Here is a 16,929-nt window from a genome sequence, read left to right as displayed (position 1 = left end):
TTCTATGTGTAAATTGTCAGTACTATTCAGTAGTGCTATAGAGAGAACCTTTTACCTGCAGGTTATTGATAGATAGTAACAGTTCCCTGTTATGAGGGTGTGGGAGACAGAGATAAAAATCTCAATGTGTGTCTGTCCTCATTTTCACAACTGGGGGTGGGAGAGGTCTCAATCTGGGGTCTGGGTGACGTTCCCTTCTTTCTTGATCTTTCTCTCCTCGTCCTCCTCCTCCTCAAGGAAAGAGATAATGTTTCTAACAGTTAGGCTAGTGTTATACTTTTGTATGTTTCTGTTGGCAGTACGACACATTTTGCCTCCTGAAGGCAATAACTGGCCAGCAATTCTGACTAATAATATTTGTTTAACAAGTAGTCTACATTGGAGACATCAGCTTTCCTGTAGAGAATCATTACTATAAATGCTAGGCTGCACCTCTAGAAAATTATTAGGTGAAAATGAGTAAGTCAAAATCTTGACTTTACCATTCTAATTAATCTGAAGTCTGGAATTTCACCTGTCTCACAATTCAACTTGAAAAATATTTTGTACATGCATATAAATGTTAAGGTAATAATCATAGTCATGTTCACTAAATCATAAATCTGATAAGTGGAACAGCATGTTGCACAACTACCATTGAACACCTGAAAACTGGGCATTCACATGATGTGCCTCTCCATTGTAGAAGTTGATGTAATGTTACTGTTGTTATTTTATGCAGGGAGATTTAAAGTTGCATATTTAGGGACTTGGGTTGTACGCGCTGTATAAATTACCTTATTTGAGACATTTTCACTGATCTTTTGCGGACGTGCACAGGTTCAAACATTGTTATAATTTGGTCTGATATAATAAACTTGCAACTGGTACATTTACTGTGCCCCTGCACCCTCTCTTTTCTTACCTCTGATTTCGTGTCCAATGCAATTGGTCTTTAGCTGGAAATTGGACACAAGTACTTTATCTTCCAAATTCTACCAAATGGTAGAACAAACTACTACTTCATATCTGCATATATTCATCCAACAATTACATATTGAAAACAAGTCGTGCAGTGTGTGTCTCCATATAATAATTGACATTACATGTGTTAGGTACATCAGATTTGATGTATCATAGCAAAGAACTCGAACTACTATTACTTTTTGTCTTGTGATTTAATTTCTGAGTGTCATGAAGGTCCGTCTTTTGTGGAGCATGGTGTAACTCCAAGGCGGGGTTGGTTGCAAGGAGAAACCACCAAACCAACATATGCTGCAACGCTTGAGCCACTGCTAGTGTTGCCCCATCTGGTATAAAGATTGCGTCCCCCCTCACTTAATTACATGCACAGCAAACCATATGCATGTGCAGCCTTACCAGGTAAACCAATGGAAAATATTTTTGTGATTGATGATCGTCATTCATCGGTACTATTGACATGGTGCAACACATCACTTTAACAAATTGATAGGGTAAACCAAGAGTTAACAATACCTTTTACTGATATTATTTCTGCACTTCCATGCTGAGATGTTCCTGGAAAGGCAGTGGGGGTAAAAACTTCTTGGTGCAGTATGTGCCTTAATTCTCACATTTTGCCATTGTTTATACTTGGTGTGAGCATTCAGTTATGACTTCTATTTGATAAAATGAAGATCATTGTACCCCGTACTTCCCTAACTTCAGCTTGTGCTCTGCCCCTGATGATGATGTCAACTGGATATTAAACCCTGATCTTCCTTCCTAACTTTGTTGAGCCCAGTATCTCATCAAAGCTGTGATGTTCATTATTCATCATTACAGTCTACTGTCCTTACAGCTTTGAAGGTGAAAGAAAACTGAAATTTTTGGTTAGTTTTTAAGACCATTATTGTCGTATGATTCAAATGGTAATTTACCAACAAAAAATGCAAATAAATTTAGAAGGAAACAATGGTACTAATAATGTTAACATTTACTGTTAAGTTATTACACATTGTAAAAGTATGTACAGCAGTTTGATATTTGGATGTAAGATGTTACTGTTACTTTTGAATGATGAATTTTTGGATAAAACCTTGTTGTATAGTCAGTTAAATATAATAGATTCTGTAAAGATTGAAGTTTGTCACTGAAACATGTTGTGGTGATACAGAATAATCCAGATAGAAGTACTTACTTTATTCTCGTTAAAATTGTGTGTGTCTTCACAAGTAAAGAATATTCAGAAATTCTCATTACAAACTTCTTGGACTTAAAGAGGGGAGTGAATATATAATATATTGAATTCGAACCCCTTGTTGGGAAATACACTGTTTCTGTGCTATAACCATTTGAAAACGTGTCGGTAACGCAACCACCTGTACAGGTAATTAATTTGGAGTAACCCAGTACAACACTTGTTTTCCAGTTTCACTCATTAATAGCCATAGAAATTGCTTGTGTACTCCTTGACATGTTCTCTTCAACATGATACAGTACGGCCTCTTGCAGTTTTGGTGTGTGGCGTTTCGTTGGAGCGCCACAACTATGCCTGCTGATGATGAAGTTACACTTTGTAGAAGCCATTACATAATTTTTGTGAAAAATATATGTGATGGAATCGGATGTTGTGGAGAATGATCTTGATAAAGCCAACCAGCAACTCTTCCATAACTGTGAGTGTTATAACCTTTAATCACTACTAAAGTGCGTGGAGATACAAAAGTAGAAACACTAGCGGGTTACATGTTACTAACTCCGTAACTGTCATTCGACTGCCGGGCCGTGACATGCGGCCGGCGCCGTTCATAACCAGGTGGCGCTCCCGCGCTCGGCCGAGCTGCGGAGCGCCTCCATCGCCTTGTTCGCGTACTAACGTAGCGGCACTTTTGAATGTCGTGGCACTGTCACAACACTTTTCCCCCCTTGAAAAAAAAAAAAAACGCTCACTTTCGTGGAGACACGGACAGTGCGGAGACATCCATGGCCTCTTGGGAGGTCCCGAGAAGATCCCGCGGAGAAACACGAGAGTGTGGTCGAAAATGTCCAGGACGGAAGCTGGCGCGTGGAACGTGCCTCCTGGACGAGATGATGGGTGAAAACTCCGGAGCAGCATCCATAGGTGTCGTGGACCTGGGGGTGTGCTCCAGCGAGATGGGTCCCGGAGAAGGCGGCGTCGCGACTGGGGCCGGTTCCGGCGTACTCGGAAGCGGTAGCGACGGCGGCGGCAGCAACACGCCCGGAAGATCGGCAGCAGTGACAGGACTGGCTTCTCGGGCTGGTGGAGACGAAAAAAGGGGCGGTGGTACCGGCGTGGCCACCACTCGTGGGCGCATCTGGTCGTAATGGCGAACAACCATGCCGTCGTCCGTACGTATTTCACAAAGCCGGCGGCCGCGAAGAGCCTGGACCACCCCTGGAATCCATTTAGGGCGAGATCCATACCCCCGTGCCCACACGTCGGCGCCCACCTGGTATTTTCCCGCACTAGGGGACACAGTACAAGGCCTGACAGGGTGAAGCAGATGCAGTAGGGTGCGCGGTTGGCGGCCATGCAAGAGTTCAGCAGGGCTGCGATCACCCAGAGGCGTGAAGCGATAAGAACTCAGAAATTGCAACAGAGCGTCATCTGTGGAAAAATCACTAAGGAATTTTTTCATTTGGCTTTTGAAAGTGCGGACAAGGCGCTCGACCTCCCCATTCGATTGCGGATGGAAGGGCGGTGCTGTAACATGATGAATCCCTTGTCCAGTACAAAAATCACGGAAGGCCTGCGAAGAGAACTGAGGGCCATTGTCCGTGACAATCGCGGATGGAAGACCTTCTAGCGCAAAGATTTTTGACAAAGCCAGCGTCGTCCCCGCACTGGTGGGCGACGGACAGCGAACAACAAACGGAAACTTCGAGAAGGCGTCAATCAACAGTAGCCAATAAGTGCCGAGGAAGGGGCCGGCAAAGTCAGCGTGCACCCGTTCCCACGGCTGCGCCGGATCAGGCCACGGAGAGGGCAGAGTACGAGGCGCAGCCAGTTGTTGAACACACCGATCACACGCAGCGACCATGTGGGCGATGTCCGAATCGATACCGGGCCAATAAACGTGCCTGCGGGCCAGGGACTTAGTCCGAGAAATCCCCCAATGGCCCCCATGCAATAGTTTGAGAACAGCTTTGCGAAGAGAGGCGGGCACCACAACCCGTGGAGATGCGCCATCCGTGGCCAGAAGAACAACACCCTCACGAACAGACAGACGAAGGCGCAAGACATGGTAGTTGTGAAGGGGATCCGACGCCCGGCCCTTGGTCCTGTCCGGCCAACCACGCTGAACAAAACTGATCACCTGACGCAGGACCGGATCCCGCGCAGTAGCCGACGCGACCTGCGAACCTGTAAGTGGAAAACCCTCGACCGCACGACGTTCTTCCTCATCAATGTGGAAACAGAGGAGTTCATCGCGATCGAAAACCGGGTCGGGGCCCATCGGCAAACGCGACAACGCGTCAGCGTTGGCGTGCTGGGCCGTGGGGCGATAGTGAATCTCATAGTGAAAACGAGACAAGTATAAGGCCCAACGTTGCAGGCGGTGAGCTGCCTTATCCGGAAGCGACGCCGAGGGGCTGAACAGAGAGACCAGCGGCTTGTGGTCGGTGATGAGGTGAAACTTAGAACCATACAAAAAAACGCTGAACTTTTTCAGAGCATAAATGATAGCGAGCGCCTCCTTTTCTATTTGAGAGTAACGCCGTTGGGCATCGTTGAGGGTCTTGGAAGCGTAGGCGATGGGTCGTTCCGACCCATCCTCATACCGATGGGCGAGAACAGCCCCTAGGCCATACTGTGACGCGTCAGTCGCCAGAACCAAGTGCTGACCCGGACGGAATGTGGCAAGACAAGGCGCCGACTGCAAATGAGCCTTCAGGCGGACAAAAGCCTGCTCACACTCGGCGGTCCAACAGAAAGGAACGTTTTTGCGTAACAGCTGATGCAGAGGATGAGCCACCGCCGCCGCGGAGGGAATGAATTTGTGATAATAAGCAACCTTGCCTAGAAACGCCTGAAGTTCTTTGACCGTAGACGGCCGGGGTAGAGCGGTAATGGCCGCAACGTGCTGTCGTAGAGGGCGTATACCCTCACGGGACAAGTGGAAACCAAGATACACAATGGAGGGTTGGAAGAACTGAGACTTGTCCAGATTGCACTTCAACCCTGCTGAATGCAGAACCCGAAACAGTGAACGCAAATTGCGAAGGTGTGTAACCTCCCCCTCACTTACCGACCTTAATGACAGTGAAAAATGAAACCGCGTGTACCTAATGGGAGTTTTGGAAAAGCAATCGTCACCGAAGTTAACCTGTCGGTAAAGAGGGAGGAAAGAGTTACATCTAAATGAAAGGAAAAATGCAAATGAAACTGGTGGAAATTAATTTTGAAAAGGGGTAAAGTTAATAAAGAAAGTAAATGTGCGGCCGTTACGTTAACAATTAACTAGCGGTAATTAGATATTTGAGATTTGGGGGAAATCACGGTCGCCAGTCCTAAGGACAATTACTATAGTAACTGAAAAAGAAAGGTTATTACACATATAATTAACACTAGAAGCGTGGCAACTGAAGGTTGACACGTGTAGTGTGAAAACTGAAAGTCTGTCAGAAGTAATAAATTTCGCTACACTCTGACTTAATTTAGCAAAAGAATTAATAACACCGGAAAATCGAAAGTTAATTTAGTGACTGAAGTTAATAGTGAGCTTTCTTTCTGAAGCACATCGAAATCCAGTAAAATACGGTTAGTCTTGGACTACCTCAACAATCATTTCAAAAGCTACTTGAATCTACGCAATTCAGAAAGAAGAGATTTAACTTTGAACTTGAATTAAATGATTCTGAACAATTAACAATAGTAAAATTTAGTACGTACCAAGCTGAGCTGCAGTCACAGGTAAGCTAAAATACGGTAACAAAGCTCGCACTCTTAATTCGTGCTTGTGTAATCTGAATATTGTAGCCAGCTATTAATGCCATAATTGAACTTTGAAATTAAAGCAGTGAAAACGAGTTAGCTATATTACTTTAATGCTGGCGTTTGAATTTCAACGACACTCGGGTTCATTTCGGAAAAGGAAGGGACTCTGCTTGGTGATGCAATTGGGACAATGAGCAACAAACGTTCATGCTAAGTTGCTGTAATTATAGTTACGAAAATGGAACAAGATTAAAAGCTGAGGTCTGCCATACAGCTCTAAAACTTTACGTGCGTCCAGTCTTCCTTGTCGGTTGATTGAAGGTTTGAAGCCGTCGGTCGAGGAGGTGGCGACAGTCACTCATTGTCGGCCGTCGCTGTTGCAGAAGCTGGATGTTGGCGCGCCTTCTTCTCGACACGGTCACCAGGCGAAACGGGCTCTTGATGTGCGCCAGCTAATGCTTCTCGTCCGCGACACCATGTCAGAAACTATCATCGCGAGTCGAGCGCAATTACATGCTGCCAAACCCCGAAAGCGCGGCAACTCGCGGGAGCGTCACACAACACCTCTCCACTCGCTACTCCCGCCAGACTCTCTCTGCTCCGCCCGCGCTCCACGCGGCAGAGTTAACACTACCAAAGATCCTACACACTTTGATTCTTCACACGACCCATCGATGTAATCGTTCGATAGCAGTTTTCCCTAGGCAAGACCCAGCGCAAAAATACAAATAATATTTACGAAACAAACCAATTATACATCGACATAAGTGCATAAATATATATATACAAACAGTAAAACAATTACAATATATAAAGAGACAGAAATGTCATATCTTGAGGTAACAAAACAAGGAAAAAAAATAATAGTACAATAGATGGAAATAGGAGGATATGCATTTCCGGCGTTACAGGTGCTCCTCAGTGGAGGCCCCCGTGACAACAATGTCATCCAGGTAGTTGATGCAGCCGGGAACGGAAGCCGTGAGCTGTTCCAAAAACCGCTGAAAAATGGCCGGCGCGCTAGCGACGCCAAATGGTAACCGCTGGTACTGATACAACCCACAAGGAGTGTTGATGACGAGAAATTCCTTGGAAGATGCATCCAACGGCAACTGATGGTACGCCTCCGATAAGTCAAGTTTGGAAAAGAACTGGCCCCCAGCGAGCTTGGTAAATAACTCCTCAGGACGGGGAAGAGGATAAGTGTCAATGAGGCTTTGAGCGTTGACAGTGGCTTTAAAATCACCACACAATCGCAGACTCCCGTTTGGTTTAGAAACCACCACGATGGGCGATGCCCATTCGCTGGAGGTAACAGGAAGGAGAATCCCCGAAGCTGTTAACCTGTCTATCTCAGCTTTGACAGGCGCACGCAACGCCATTGGAATAGGGCGTGCCCGGAAAAACTTAGGGCGAGCCGTAGGTTTAAGAGTAATGTGGGCTTCAAAATCCTTGGCACGACCCAGACCAGTAGAGAACACGGACGAGAATTCAGAACACAAGCCATCCAGCTGTGGATACGGAATGTCCTCAGATATGAGGTGCACATCATCAGCAATGGAAAACCCGAACAACTGGAAAGCATCATAACCGAACAGGTTTTCAGTGCCCGCATGATCCACCACATAAAACGTGAGGGGCCTAACAACAGACTTGTAGGCAGTGGAAGCATCAAACTGGCCAACAATAGGAATTTTCTGCATATTATAAGTTCGTAGATTTCACGTAACGGGAGACAAGGGAGGGGAGCCCAACTCCAAATACGTGCGAGAATTAATGAGAGTTACTGCAGAGCCAGTGTCCACTTGCATGCGAATGTCTTTATCCAGAACACGAACAGTAACAAACAACTTATTCGTTTGAGAAAGCACACAAGTAACATCCATGTCCGATGCCTCGTCCTTGTCGACAGGAACTTTAGGGGACTGACACACAGAAGCAATGTGGCCTCTTTTCCTACAGGAATTACACGTGGCCCAACGTTTTGGACACGCGGCTCTGTCGTGCTGTACGAAACAATGTGGACAAGAAGGAAGGGCGGAACAAACCTGCTTCTGTGGTTGCTGTTTTCGCTGCGAGCGTGGCGGCCCAACGCGACGTTGTTGACGCGAGTGCACCGCCGCCACATCGTCGTTTCCCTGTGAAACAGGCACATTGTCTGCGTCGAAAGTGGTCTGGACAGCGCCTACATCACACCACGCGTCTATTTGCGCACCAGCAGCGTGAGACACTTCAAAGGATTGAGCGATGCTGAGAACTTCCGACAACGACGGGTTTGGCAATTGTAAGGCACGTTGCCGAACTTCTTTATCAGGAGCAAGCCGTAAAATAGCGTCCCGAACCATTGAATCAGCGTAAGACTCATGATGAGTGTCCGTGACAAACTGACATTTCCGACTCAGACCGTGTAGTTCCGCCGCCCAAGCCCGGTAAGATTGATGGGGCTGTTTACGACACCGGTAAAAAGCCACGCGGGCGGCAACGACGTGGGTGTTTTTTCGGTAATAGTTAGACAATAAGTCACACATTTCTTGGAAGGACAGAGAGGCAGGTTCCCGCAGAGGGGCTAACTGAGATAGCAGCTGATAGATCCGTGGGGAAATCCAAGAGAGAAATAACGACTTACACATAGGAGCGTCGACAACGCCGAAAGCCAAGAAGTGTTTCCGCAAACGCTTCTCATAATCCTCCCAGTCTTCAGCGGCCTCGTCATAAGGAGGGAACGGAGGCGGAGAAGAGGAAGACAGACGATGAGTAAGCGACGTCGACAACGCCTGAATAGCAGCCATCAGCTGTGTTTGTTGTTCAATAAGCGCTTGCATAAGCTGTTCCATGTCTGCCCCGACACGAACACACAAGTCCACAACGCAGGAAAAAAAAATATCCGACCTCGTCGCCAAAAAGTGTTATAACCTTTAATCACTACTAAAGTGCGTGGAGATACAAAAGTAGAAACACTAGCGGGTTACATGTTACTAACTCCGTAACTGTCATTCGACTGCCGGGCCGTGACATGCGGCCGGCGCCGTTCATAACCAGGTGGCGCTCCCGCGCTCGGCCGAGCTGCGGAGCGCCTCTATCGCCGTGTTCGCGTACTAACATAGCGGCACTTTTGAATGTCGTGGCACTGTCACAACAGTGAGCTTTGCCATTCAGAAAGATTGTGTAGGTATAGCCTGCAAACATTTACTGTGCCATGTTGCTCTAACACTCACAGACATGTGACTGAGGCTTGAACCAGGTCAGAGATAGGGTAGACATCAAATGGCAGAGGCCAGTCTAATGTAATCACCTTCCATCACGACTACTGTGTTGCATACCTATCTAGCAAATAAGTTTTCAAACAGCTGTAGCAGGGAAACTGTATGTTGCCCCTGTTCAGAATATTATGTGCTCCACTCTGCAAGTCATAGAAGCTAATAATGGGAATTTCCGAACACCTTGTACATCTTATTCCAGTTATAATAGCTAAAATAAAATTTTCCGGTTGTGTTTCAGGTACAAGCTTATGAAAACCTTGCAGCACTTGATGAAATGATGGACAAACTCCAAGAGAGGTACAATGAAATTGGTGGTAGCTCAGTTCCACAAAGTGTAGTTGAGGGAGAATTTTATGCAGTTCTTCATTCTGACCAGCTCTGGTACAGGTAATTAATTTCCTACAGCTGGTAGTTTTGTGCTGTTGTCATTCATTTTTATGGTGGTAAGAGGTAGTAAAACTGTTATACATTGTTTTCATTTTCGTTCTATTTCCTTCAGTCAGTCTCTCCATTAGTTTGGTTTAATAATCAGTAAACGCTCCCTTGTATATTTATGACTTTGCTGAATTTTGGTGAAAAGACACTTCTGTGGATGTTCTATAAAATTAAGTGATTACTCTGGAGATAAGAGTATTAGTTAATTTTAAAGAATTACAGTCAGAGTGACTACTAAAGAATTACAGTCTTGAGTGAGTGAGTGAGTACTGAAGAGTTACAATCAGTGAAAGAGTACTAAAGAGTTCGAATCAGTGAAAGAGTAAAATCAAAGAAAGAGTTGTTAATGTGGAGCAAATTGTAACACTCGCTTGCTGTGACACAAACAGCAACCGTCTTGTAGGATTTTTAATTTTGACCACATGTTTGTCTAATGGATACAGGGTATCGTACAGTAATTTTGGATGTATGGTAATTTATAGAAAAACTAAGTAGGCTTTTACTTTGGGGATAATGAAAGTAGTAAAGTTCATATACAAATGAAAAATTGACTGGTCGCCAGCCCAACTAGGCACATTAATTAGAAAATTGGATATTAATTGTTGTAGTGACTTTCATTAAGATTCCTTTTGAATAGCACACTGGATAGACACGAACACAGGGCTAATCTAAGATGTGGGTGGCAGTAGTTACCATTAGTGCACAAACCAGTAATCATAGAAAGCAAAATTGTACCTCACTCATAATAATAACAGTTACAGTCACGATCCTCATGTGACCCAGTACTGAGATGTTACTGCAGGAAGCACTGAACTAAAGTTGGACATGGAAATGTTTCTGACTTAACTGACATCTAAATACCACAAATAAAATTAAATAATACTACAATTACTCTATTTATACTCCCATTTATAGAAAGGTATCAGCTTTCTTTAGTAGCGATAATATTCCAATTATCTTTTTAATCCCCCCCCTATGAACCATAGACCTTGCCGTTGGTGGGGAGGCTTGCGTGCCTCAACGACACAGATGGCTGTACAGTAGGTGCAACCACAACGGAGGGGTATCTGTTGAGAGGCCAGACAAACGTATGGTTCCTGAAGAGGGGCAGCAGCCTTTTCAGTAGTTGCAGGGTCAACAGTCTGGATGATTGACTGATCTGGCCTTGTAACATTAACCAAAACGGCCTTGCTGTGCTGGTACTGTGAACAGCTGAAAGCAAGGGGAAACTGTGGCCGTAATTGTTCCCGAGGGCATGCAGCTTTACTGTATGGATAAATGATGATGGCGTCCTCTTGGGTAAAATATTCCGGAGGCAAAATAGTCCCCCATTCAGATCTCCGGGCGGGGACTACTCAGGAGGATGTCGTTATCAGGAGAAAGATAACTGGCGTTCTACGGATCGGAGCATGGAATGTCAGATCCCTTAATCGGGCAGGTAGATTAGAAAATTTAAAAAGGGAAATGGATAGGTTAAAGTTAGATGTAGTGGGAATTAGCGAAGTTCGGTGGCAGGAGGAACAAGACTTTTGGTCAGGTGAATACAGGGTTATAAATACAAAATCAAATAGGGGTAATGCAGGATTAGGTTTAATAATAAATAAAAAAATAGGATTTCGGGTAAGCTACTACATACAACATAGTGAACGCATTATTGTGGCCAAAATAGACACGAAGCCCACGCCTACAACAGTAGTACAAGTCTATATGCCAACTAGCTCTGCAGATGACAAAGAAATTGAAGAAATGTATGCTGAGATAAAAGAAATTATTCAGATAGTGAAGGGAGACGAAAATTTAATAGTCATGGGTGACTGGAATTCGGCAGTAGGGAAAGGAAGAGAAGGAAACGTAGTAGGTGAATATGGATTGGGGCTAAGAAACGAAAGAGGAAGCCGCCTGGTAGAATTTTGCACAGAGCACAACTTAATCATAGCTAACACTTGGTTCAAGAATCATAAAAGGAGGTTGTATACATGGAAGAAGCCTGGAGATACTGTCAGTTTTCAGACAGATTATATAATGGTAAGACAGATTTAGAAACCAGGTTTTACATTGTAAGACATTTCCAGGGGCAGATGTGGACTCTGACCACAATCTATGGTTATGAACTGTAGATTAAAACTGAAGAAACTGCAAAAAGGTGGGAATTTGAGGAGATGGGATCTGGATAAACTGAAAGAACCAGAGGTTGTACAGAGTTTCAGGGAGAGCATAAGGGAACAATTGACAAGAAAGAGGGAAAGAAATGCAGTTGAAGAAGAATGGATAGCTTTGAGGGATGAAGTGGTGAACGCAGCAGAGGATCAAGTAGGTAAAAAGACGAGGGCTAGTAGAAATCCTTGGGTGACAGAAGAAATACTGAATTTAATTGATGAAAGGAGAAAATATAAAAATGCAGTAAATGAAGCAGGCAAAAAGGAATACAAACGTCTCAAAAATGAGATCGACAGGAAGTGCAAAATGACTAAGCAGGGATGGCTAGAGGACAATTGTAAGGATGTAGAGGCTTACCTCACTAGGGGTATGTTAGATACTGCCTACAGGAAAATTAGAGAGACCTTTGGAGAAAAGAGAACTACTTCTATGAATATCAAGAGCTCAGATGGAAACCCAGTTCTAAGCAAAGAAGTGAAAGCAGAAAGGTGTAAGGAGTATATAGAGGGACTATACAAGGGTGATGTTCTTGAGGACAGTATTATGGAAATGGAAGAGGATGTAGATGAAGGCCCCAGGAGTAGACAACATTCCATTAGAACTACTGACAGCCTTGGGAGAGCCAGTCCTGACAAAACTCTACCACCTGGTGAACAAGATGTATGAGACAGGTGAAATACCCTCAGACTTCAAGAAGAATATAATAATTCCAATCCCAAAGAAAGCAGTCGTTGACAGATGTGAAAATTACCGAACTATCAGTTTAATAAGTCACGACTGCAAAATACTAACTCGAATTATGTACAGACGAATGGAAAAACTGGTAGAAGCCGACCTCGGGGAAGATCAGTTTGGATTCCGTAGAAATATGGGAACACGTGAAGCAATACTAACCCTACAACTTATCTTAGAAGCTAGATTAAGAAAGGCAAACCTACTTTTCTAGCATTTGTAGACTTGGAGAAAGCTTTTGACAATGTTGACTGGAATAATCTCTTTCAAATTCTGAAGGTGGCAGGGGTAAAATACAGGGAGTGAAAGGCTATTTACAATTTGTATAGAAACCATATGGCAGTTATAAGAGTCGAGGGACATGAAAGGGAAGCAGTGGTTGGGAAGGGAGTTGTAGCCTCTCCCCGATGTTATTCAATCTGTATATTGAGCAAGCAGTAAAGGAAACAAAAGAAAAATTCGGAGGAGGTATTAAAATCCATGGAGAAGAAATAAAAACTTTGAGGTTTGCTGATGACATTGTAATTTTTTCAGAGACAGCAAAGGATTTGGAAGAGCAGTTGAACGGAATGGACAGTGTCTTGAAGGGAGGATATAAGATGAACATCAACAAAAGCAAAACGAGGACAATGGAATGTAGTCAAATTAAGTCGGGCATTGCTGGGGGAATTAGATTAGGAAATGAGGCACTTAAGTAGTAAAGGAGTTTTGCTATTTGGGGACCAAAGTAACTGATGATGGTCGAAGTAGAGAGGATATAAAATGTTGACTGGCAATGGCAAGGAAAGCATTTCTGAAGAAGAGAAGTTTGTTAACATCGAGTACAGATTTAAATGTCAGGAAGTCGTTTCTGAAAGTATTTGTATGGAGTGTAGCCCTGTATGGAAGTGTAACATGGACGATAAATAGTTTGGACAAGAAGAGAATAGAAGCCTGTGAAATGTTTTGCTACAGAAGAATGCTGAAGATTAGATGGGTAGATCACATAACTAATGAGGAAGTATTGAATAGGATTGGGGAGAAGTGGAGTTTGTGGCACAACTTGACAAGAAGAAGGGATCGGTTGGTAGGACATGTTCTGAGGCATCAAGGGATCACCAATTTAGTATTGGAGGGCAGTGTGGAGGGTAAAAATCGTACAGGGAGACCAAGAGATGAATACACTAAACAGATTCAGAAGGATGCAGGCTGCAGTACGTATTGGGAGAGGAAGAAGCTTGCACAGGATAGAGTAGCATGGAGAGCTGCATCAACCAGTCTCAGGACTGAAGACTACAACAACAACAACATGAGAATAATATGGTGGGGACCCATAAACTGATACTGTATCACTACTCAAACTCTGATTATTTCAGTAGTAAGATACAATTCAACTAAATTTAATTCTTAGTCCCACTTGGAGTAGTTTATTTTCATCTTTCAAAGCAAATTACTCAACACTGAGCTCGATTAACTTAAAAAAATCGTTTATGGTAGTAATCAAGACTAAATTATGTTTCAAATAAATATAACTTATGTGCATTTTTCATCACCAGTGAAGCAGGTATTTTAGACAGCAACATCTACACAGTCTGGCACTGAATTTATGCATATTTAATACTCAGAAATAAATTACTAGGATACTAGGATAGTCGGTTTTTTGAACACTTAGGAGGGGATCCTGCATAGGTTCATGATTAGGATAAAGATACGGATCTAAACACAGGTTTATAGCACTTGGATTATTATTATATCACTTGCACAAATTAACTGGTCCATGCTGTAATACATATCTGTGTGCATGAAATTGGTGGAGCAGTGGTGAAGTAGTGGTGGTAAGCAACGTGGCGGCTAACTGTACTCAGGCTCTTGGTGTTTGAATGCTCTTTACAATTTCTTCCTGGCGACGGATTTTTAATGTATTAGAGCCATTCCTTATTGCCGAAAGTACCATGCAACAGCCAAACTCACATCTGAGGCAAAATTCCTTGCAAAACGGCCTCTAAATGCCTCCCTTGGCACCCTCGATGTGTACTATGCAATGGCTAGCGACTGACTGCGTACCGTTTCCACCAAGGAGCCTCCCAGTTCAACCGCCAAAACCACCTTTTGCATCACTCCAAGCCACTTCCGTTGCAGAGAGACTTCCCTACATCTTTTATGTTATACAATACAAGTGTCCTAAGCATGAACCAGCTTCCAATATACAATGTTTTCTTTATGAACATACATATATTATAAAATTTCATTATTTTATACACAATTTAGTTTTTCCATAAATACATTACAAACTTTAAATTTCCTGTTACAAATCAATGACGTTAAGTAACAAAGAACAAACACTTCATAATTACGGATACACAGTTACATAATATAAACCTACTTCTCATAGATATAGGTGCTACAAAGTGCTTTGGGGACAATGCCTACATACTCAGTTACAGTTCAGCATCTGGGGACAACCATTGCAAACTGCTACATGAAAAATTTAAGTCACCTGTAGTTACATCAGTTATTCAGAGAGGTGACTGGAGGACCATTTGGGGTTAGCTAGAGTCAGTGAAGCACCTCATCCACATGCTTGTACCCACTGATGTTGCCGATATGCACTGTGGCAGTCACACTCATCTTCAAAATAAAATACATGTTGACTATTTTGACAACAGTGTTGTACTTCATTTTGCAGAGAAAATGGAAGAGGAAGCTTTGGAGATCATGCATATCCACAGATAGGACCTCAACATCTACTTTTAATGATCCAAATCCATGGAACATCAAAGAGTGCGATGAGCCACAGACCCTTGTATGTCATGAATACTCAAGCTGCAGTCCAGGCAGGGACCATTTGTAGGCACACAGGGAGATTCACATGCTGCAGTAAGTTTGGGTGCAGTAAGGGAAAAATCTTCTATACTCCATTCAGTATGGTTACACACATGGTGTGCAGCATCTCTAGGAAATAAGCAGTGACTGTAACGATGGACGTTCCAGATGTCATTGATATCATCCAGTAGCCTATAACATTCACTAAGAGATGCTACTTTTTCACAGCAAAGAGTGTTGTCATCTCAATTATGGCAGCACATCATCGCTGATACTCACAGCCAGAATATTACAGTAATATTACATTACTCATGGACACTACATTGCGGAGGATGACGTAGACTTCATTGTTGCATACACAGATGATTTTTTGAAAGTTTTCTGAGAAGACTCTGTGACATAGTGGCAAGCAAAAATAGCAGAGGTCCCATTGGTGATGCAGCAAGTATGCCTAAACAACAGGCTCACAATAGCTGCCCATGAGACCAATATTTTTACTCCTGAAAGGTGGATTATGCTTAACAAGAAATCCCACCATCAAATTAAGAGGAATTTCCATTTGCTGGAGTGAGGTGCGTTGAAGTGAAAAAGTTATTTTTTTTTTTTAATTGTTCAGTAAACCCATTGAGAAAGGACGCAAAATCATGCCAGAGTCTGCTTGAGTTGGAACTGTAAACTGAAGCGCCAAAGTAACTGGTATAGGTATGCTTGTTCAAAAATAAATGGGAGAAAGATTGTTCCGTATCCAACCAGAATCCATGACTAAAACACTGCAACAGTGAACAATGAAGTGGAAATACTGTTCACAGATCTGGCAACGTAGCCCACACAAGCACACAGCACTTAGAAATTAGTGATGTGATATTAGTGCTCTATGTATATTTATTTGCATAAAAACATAACAGCTTTGAAAAGCAATTACAGAGATTGCATTTACCCTTTTCTTCTTGTTAATACCACAGTTAGGCAAATGCAGCAATGTATGCTCACGATTATTTGGACAAAATGACTAACTGGAAAGCAATGACCAGTTTGTCTGAATTCTGTGGTGTTCAGGAAATTGTCCTTGTTTAGTGATTAAAGGAGGATAGATGGTGATTTTGACAAAATTTATAGTTGGTGTGACGAATGGCAGTAGTTAACAGATGAGTAAGAAAAGCAATCCCATAATGTTTGAATACAGCATTAGTAGTGTGCTGCTTGACATAGTCATGTTAATTAATATTTAGGTATAACATTGCAAAGCGATACAAAATGGGAGTAGCATGTAAGCATTATCTTGTATCTTGGTCCTTACGAGGTGGCAAGGACAGCATGTAACAATGTTTGTTCACAGGTTGCAATGAAAGGTACACTTTATCAGCATATACAAAAATGAGCAATGTACAGTTCGGACATAAAGCAGGAAATAATACCCGGAAGTAATAATCACTTCTGGTAGAATGATAATGTCTCACTGTAGGTGATAAAATCTCACTGTTGTCCTTCATTGGTGTCTGATAGATGTCCTGGGCAGTGGTCGGCCCGATGTCTAGATGGGTGTTTGGCTCGGTTGGGTGCAGGCCGGGTGGTGTGTTGGTTGGAGTCCTGAGCTGCACTGGGCCAGTGTCTGGTTGGTGATCTGGATGGTGTGGAAAGACT

At 43.3% G+C, this 16,929-nt stretch overlaps 1 protein-coding gene across 2 annotated transcripts in view; it reads left to right on the top strand.

Moving 5' to 3' along the window:
* Positions 1-16,929, top strand: part of LOC126472802 (tudor domain-containing protein 7-like) — a 182,102-nt gene that overhangs the window by 154,920 nt on the left and 10,253 nt on the right. For both annotated transcript variants that reach the window (XM_050099961.1, XM_050099960.1), the window contains exon 18: positions 9,401-9,549. In XM_050099961.1, the coding sequence (XP_049955918.1) occupies positions 9,401-9,549 (149 nt within the window). The remainder of the gene's footprint in view (positions 1-9,400; positions 9,550-16,929) is intronic.

The sequence above is a fragment of the Schistocerca serialis genome, chromosome 1, assembly GCF_023864345.2.
Source record: "Schistocerca serialis cubense isolate TAMUIC-IGC-003099 chromosome 1, iqSchSeri2.2, whole genome shotgun sequence".
Classification (NCBI taxonomy): domain Eukaryota; kingdom Metazoa; phylum Arthropoda; class Insecta; order Orthoptera; family Acrididae; genus Schistocerca; species Schistocerca serialis.
Note: the sequence above shows the minus strand (reverse complement) of the source record. Positions and strands in the feature narration are given on the sequence as shown.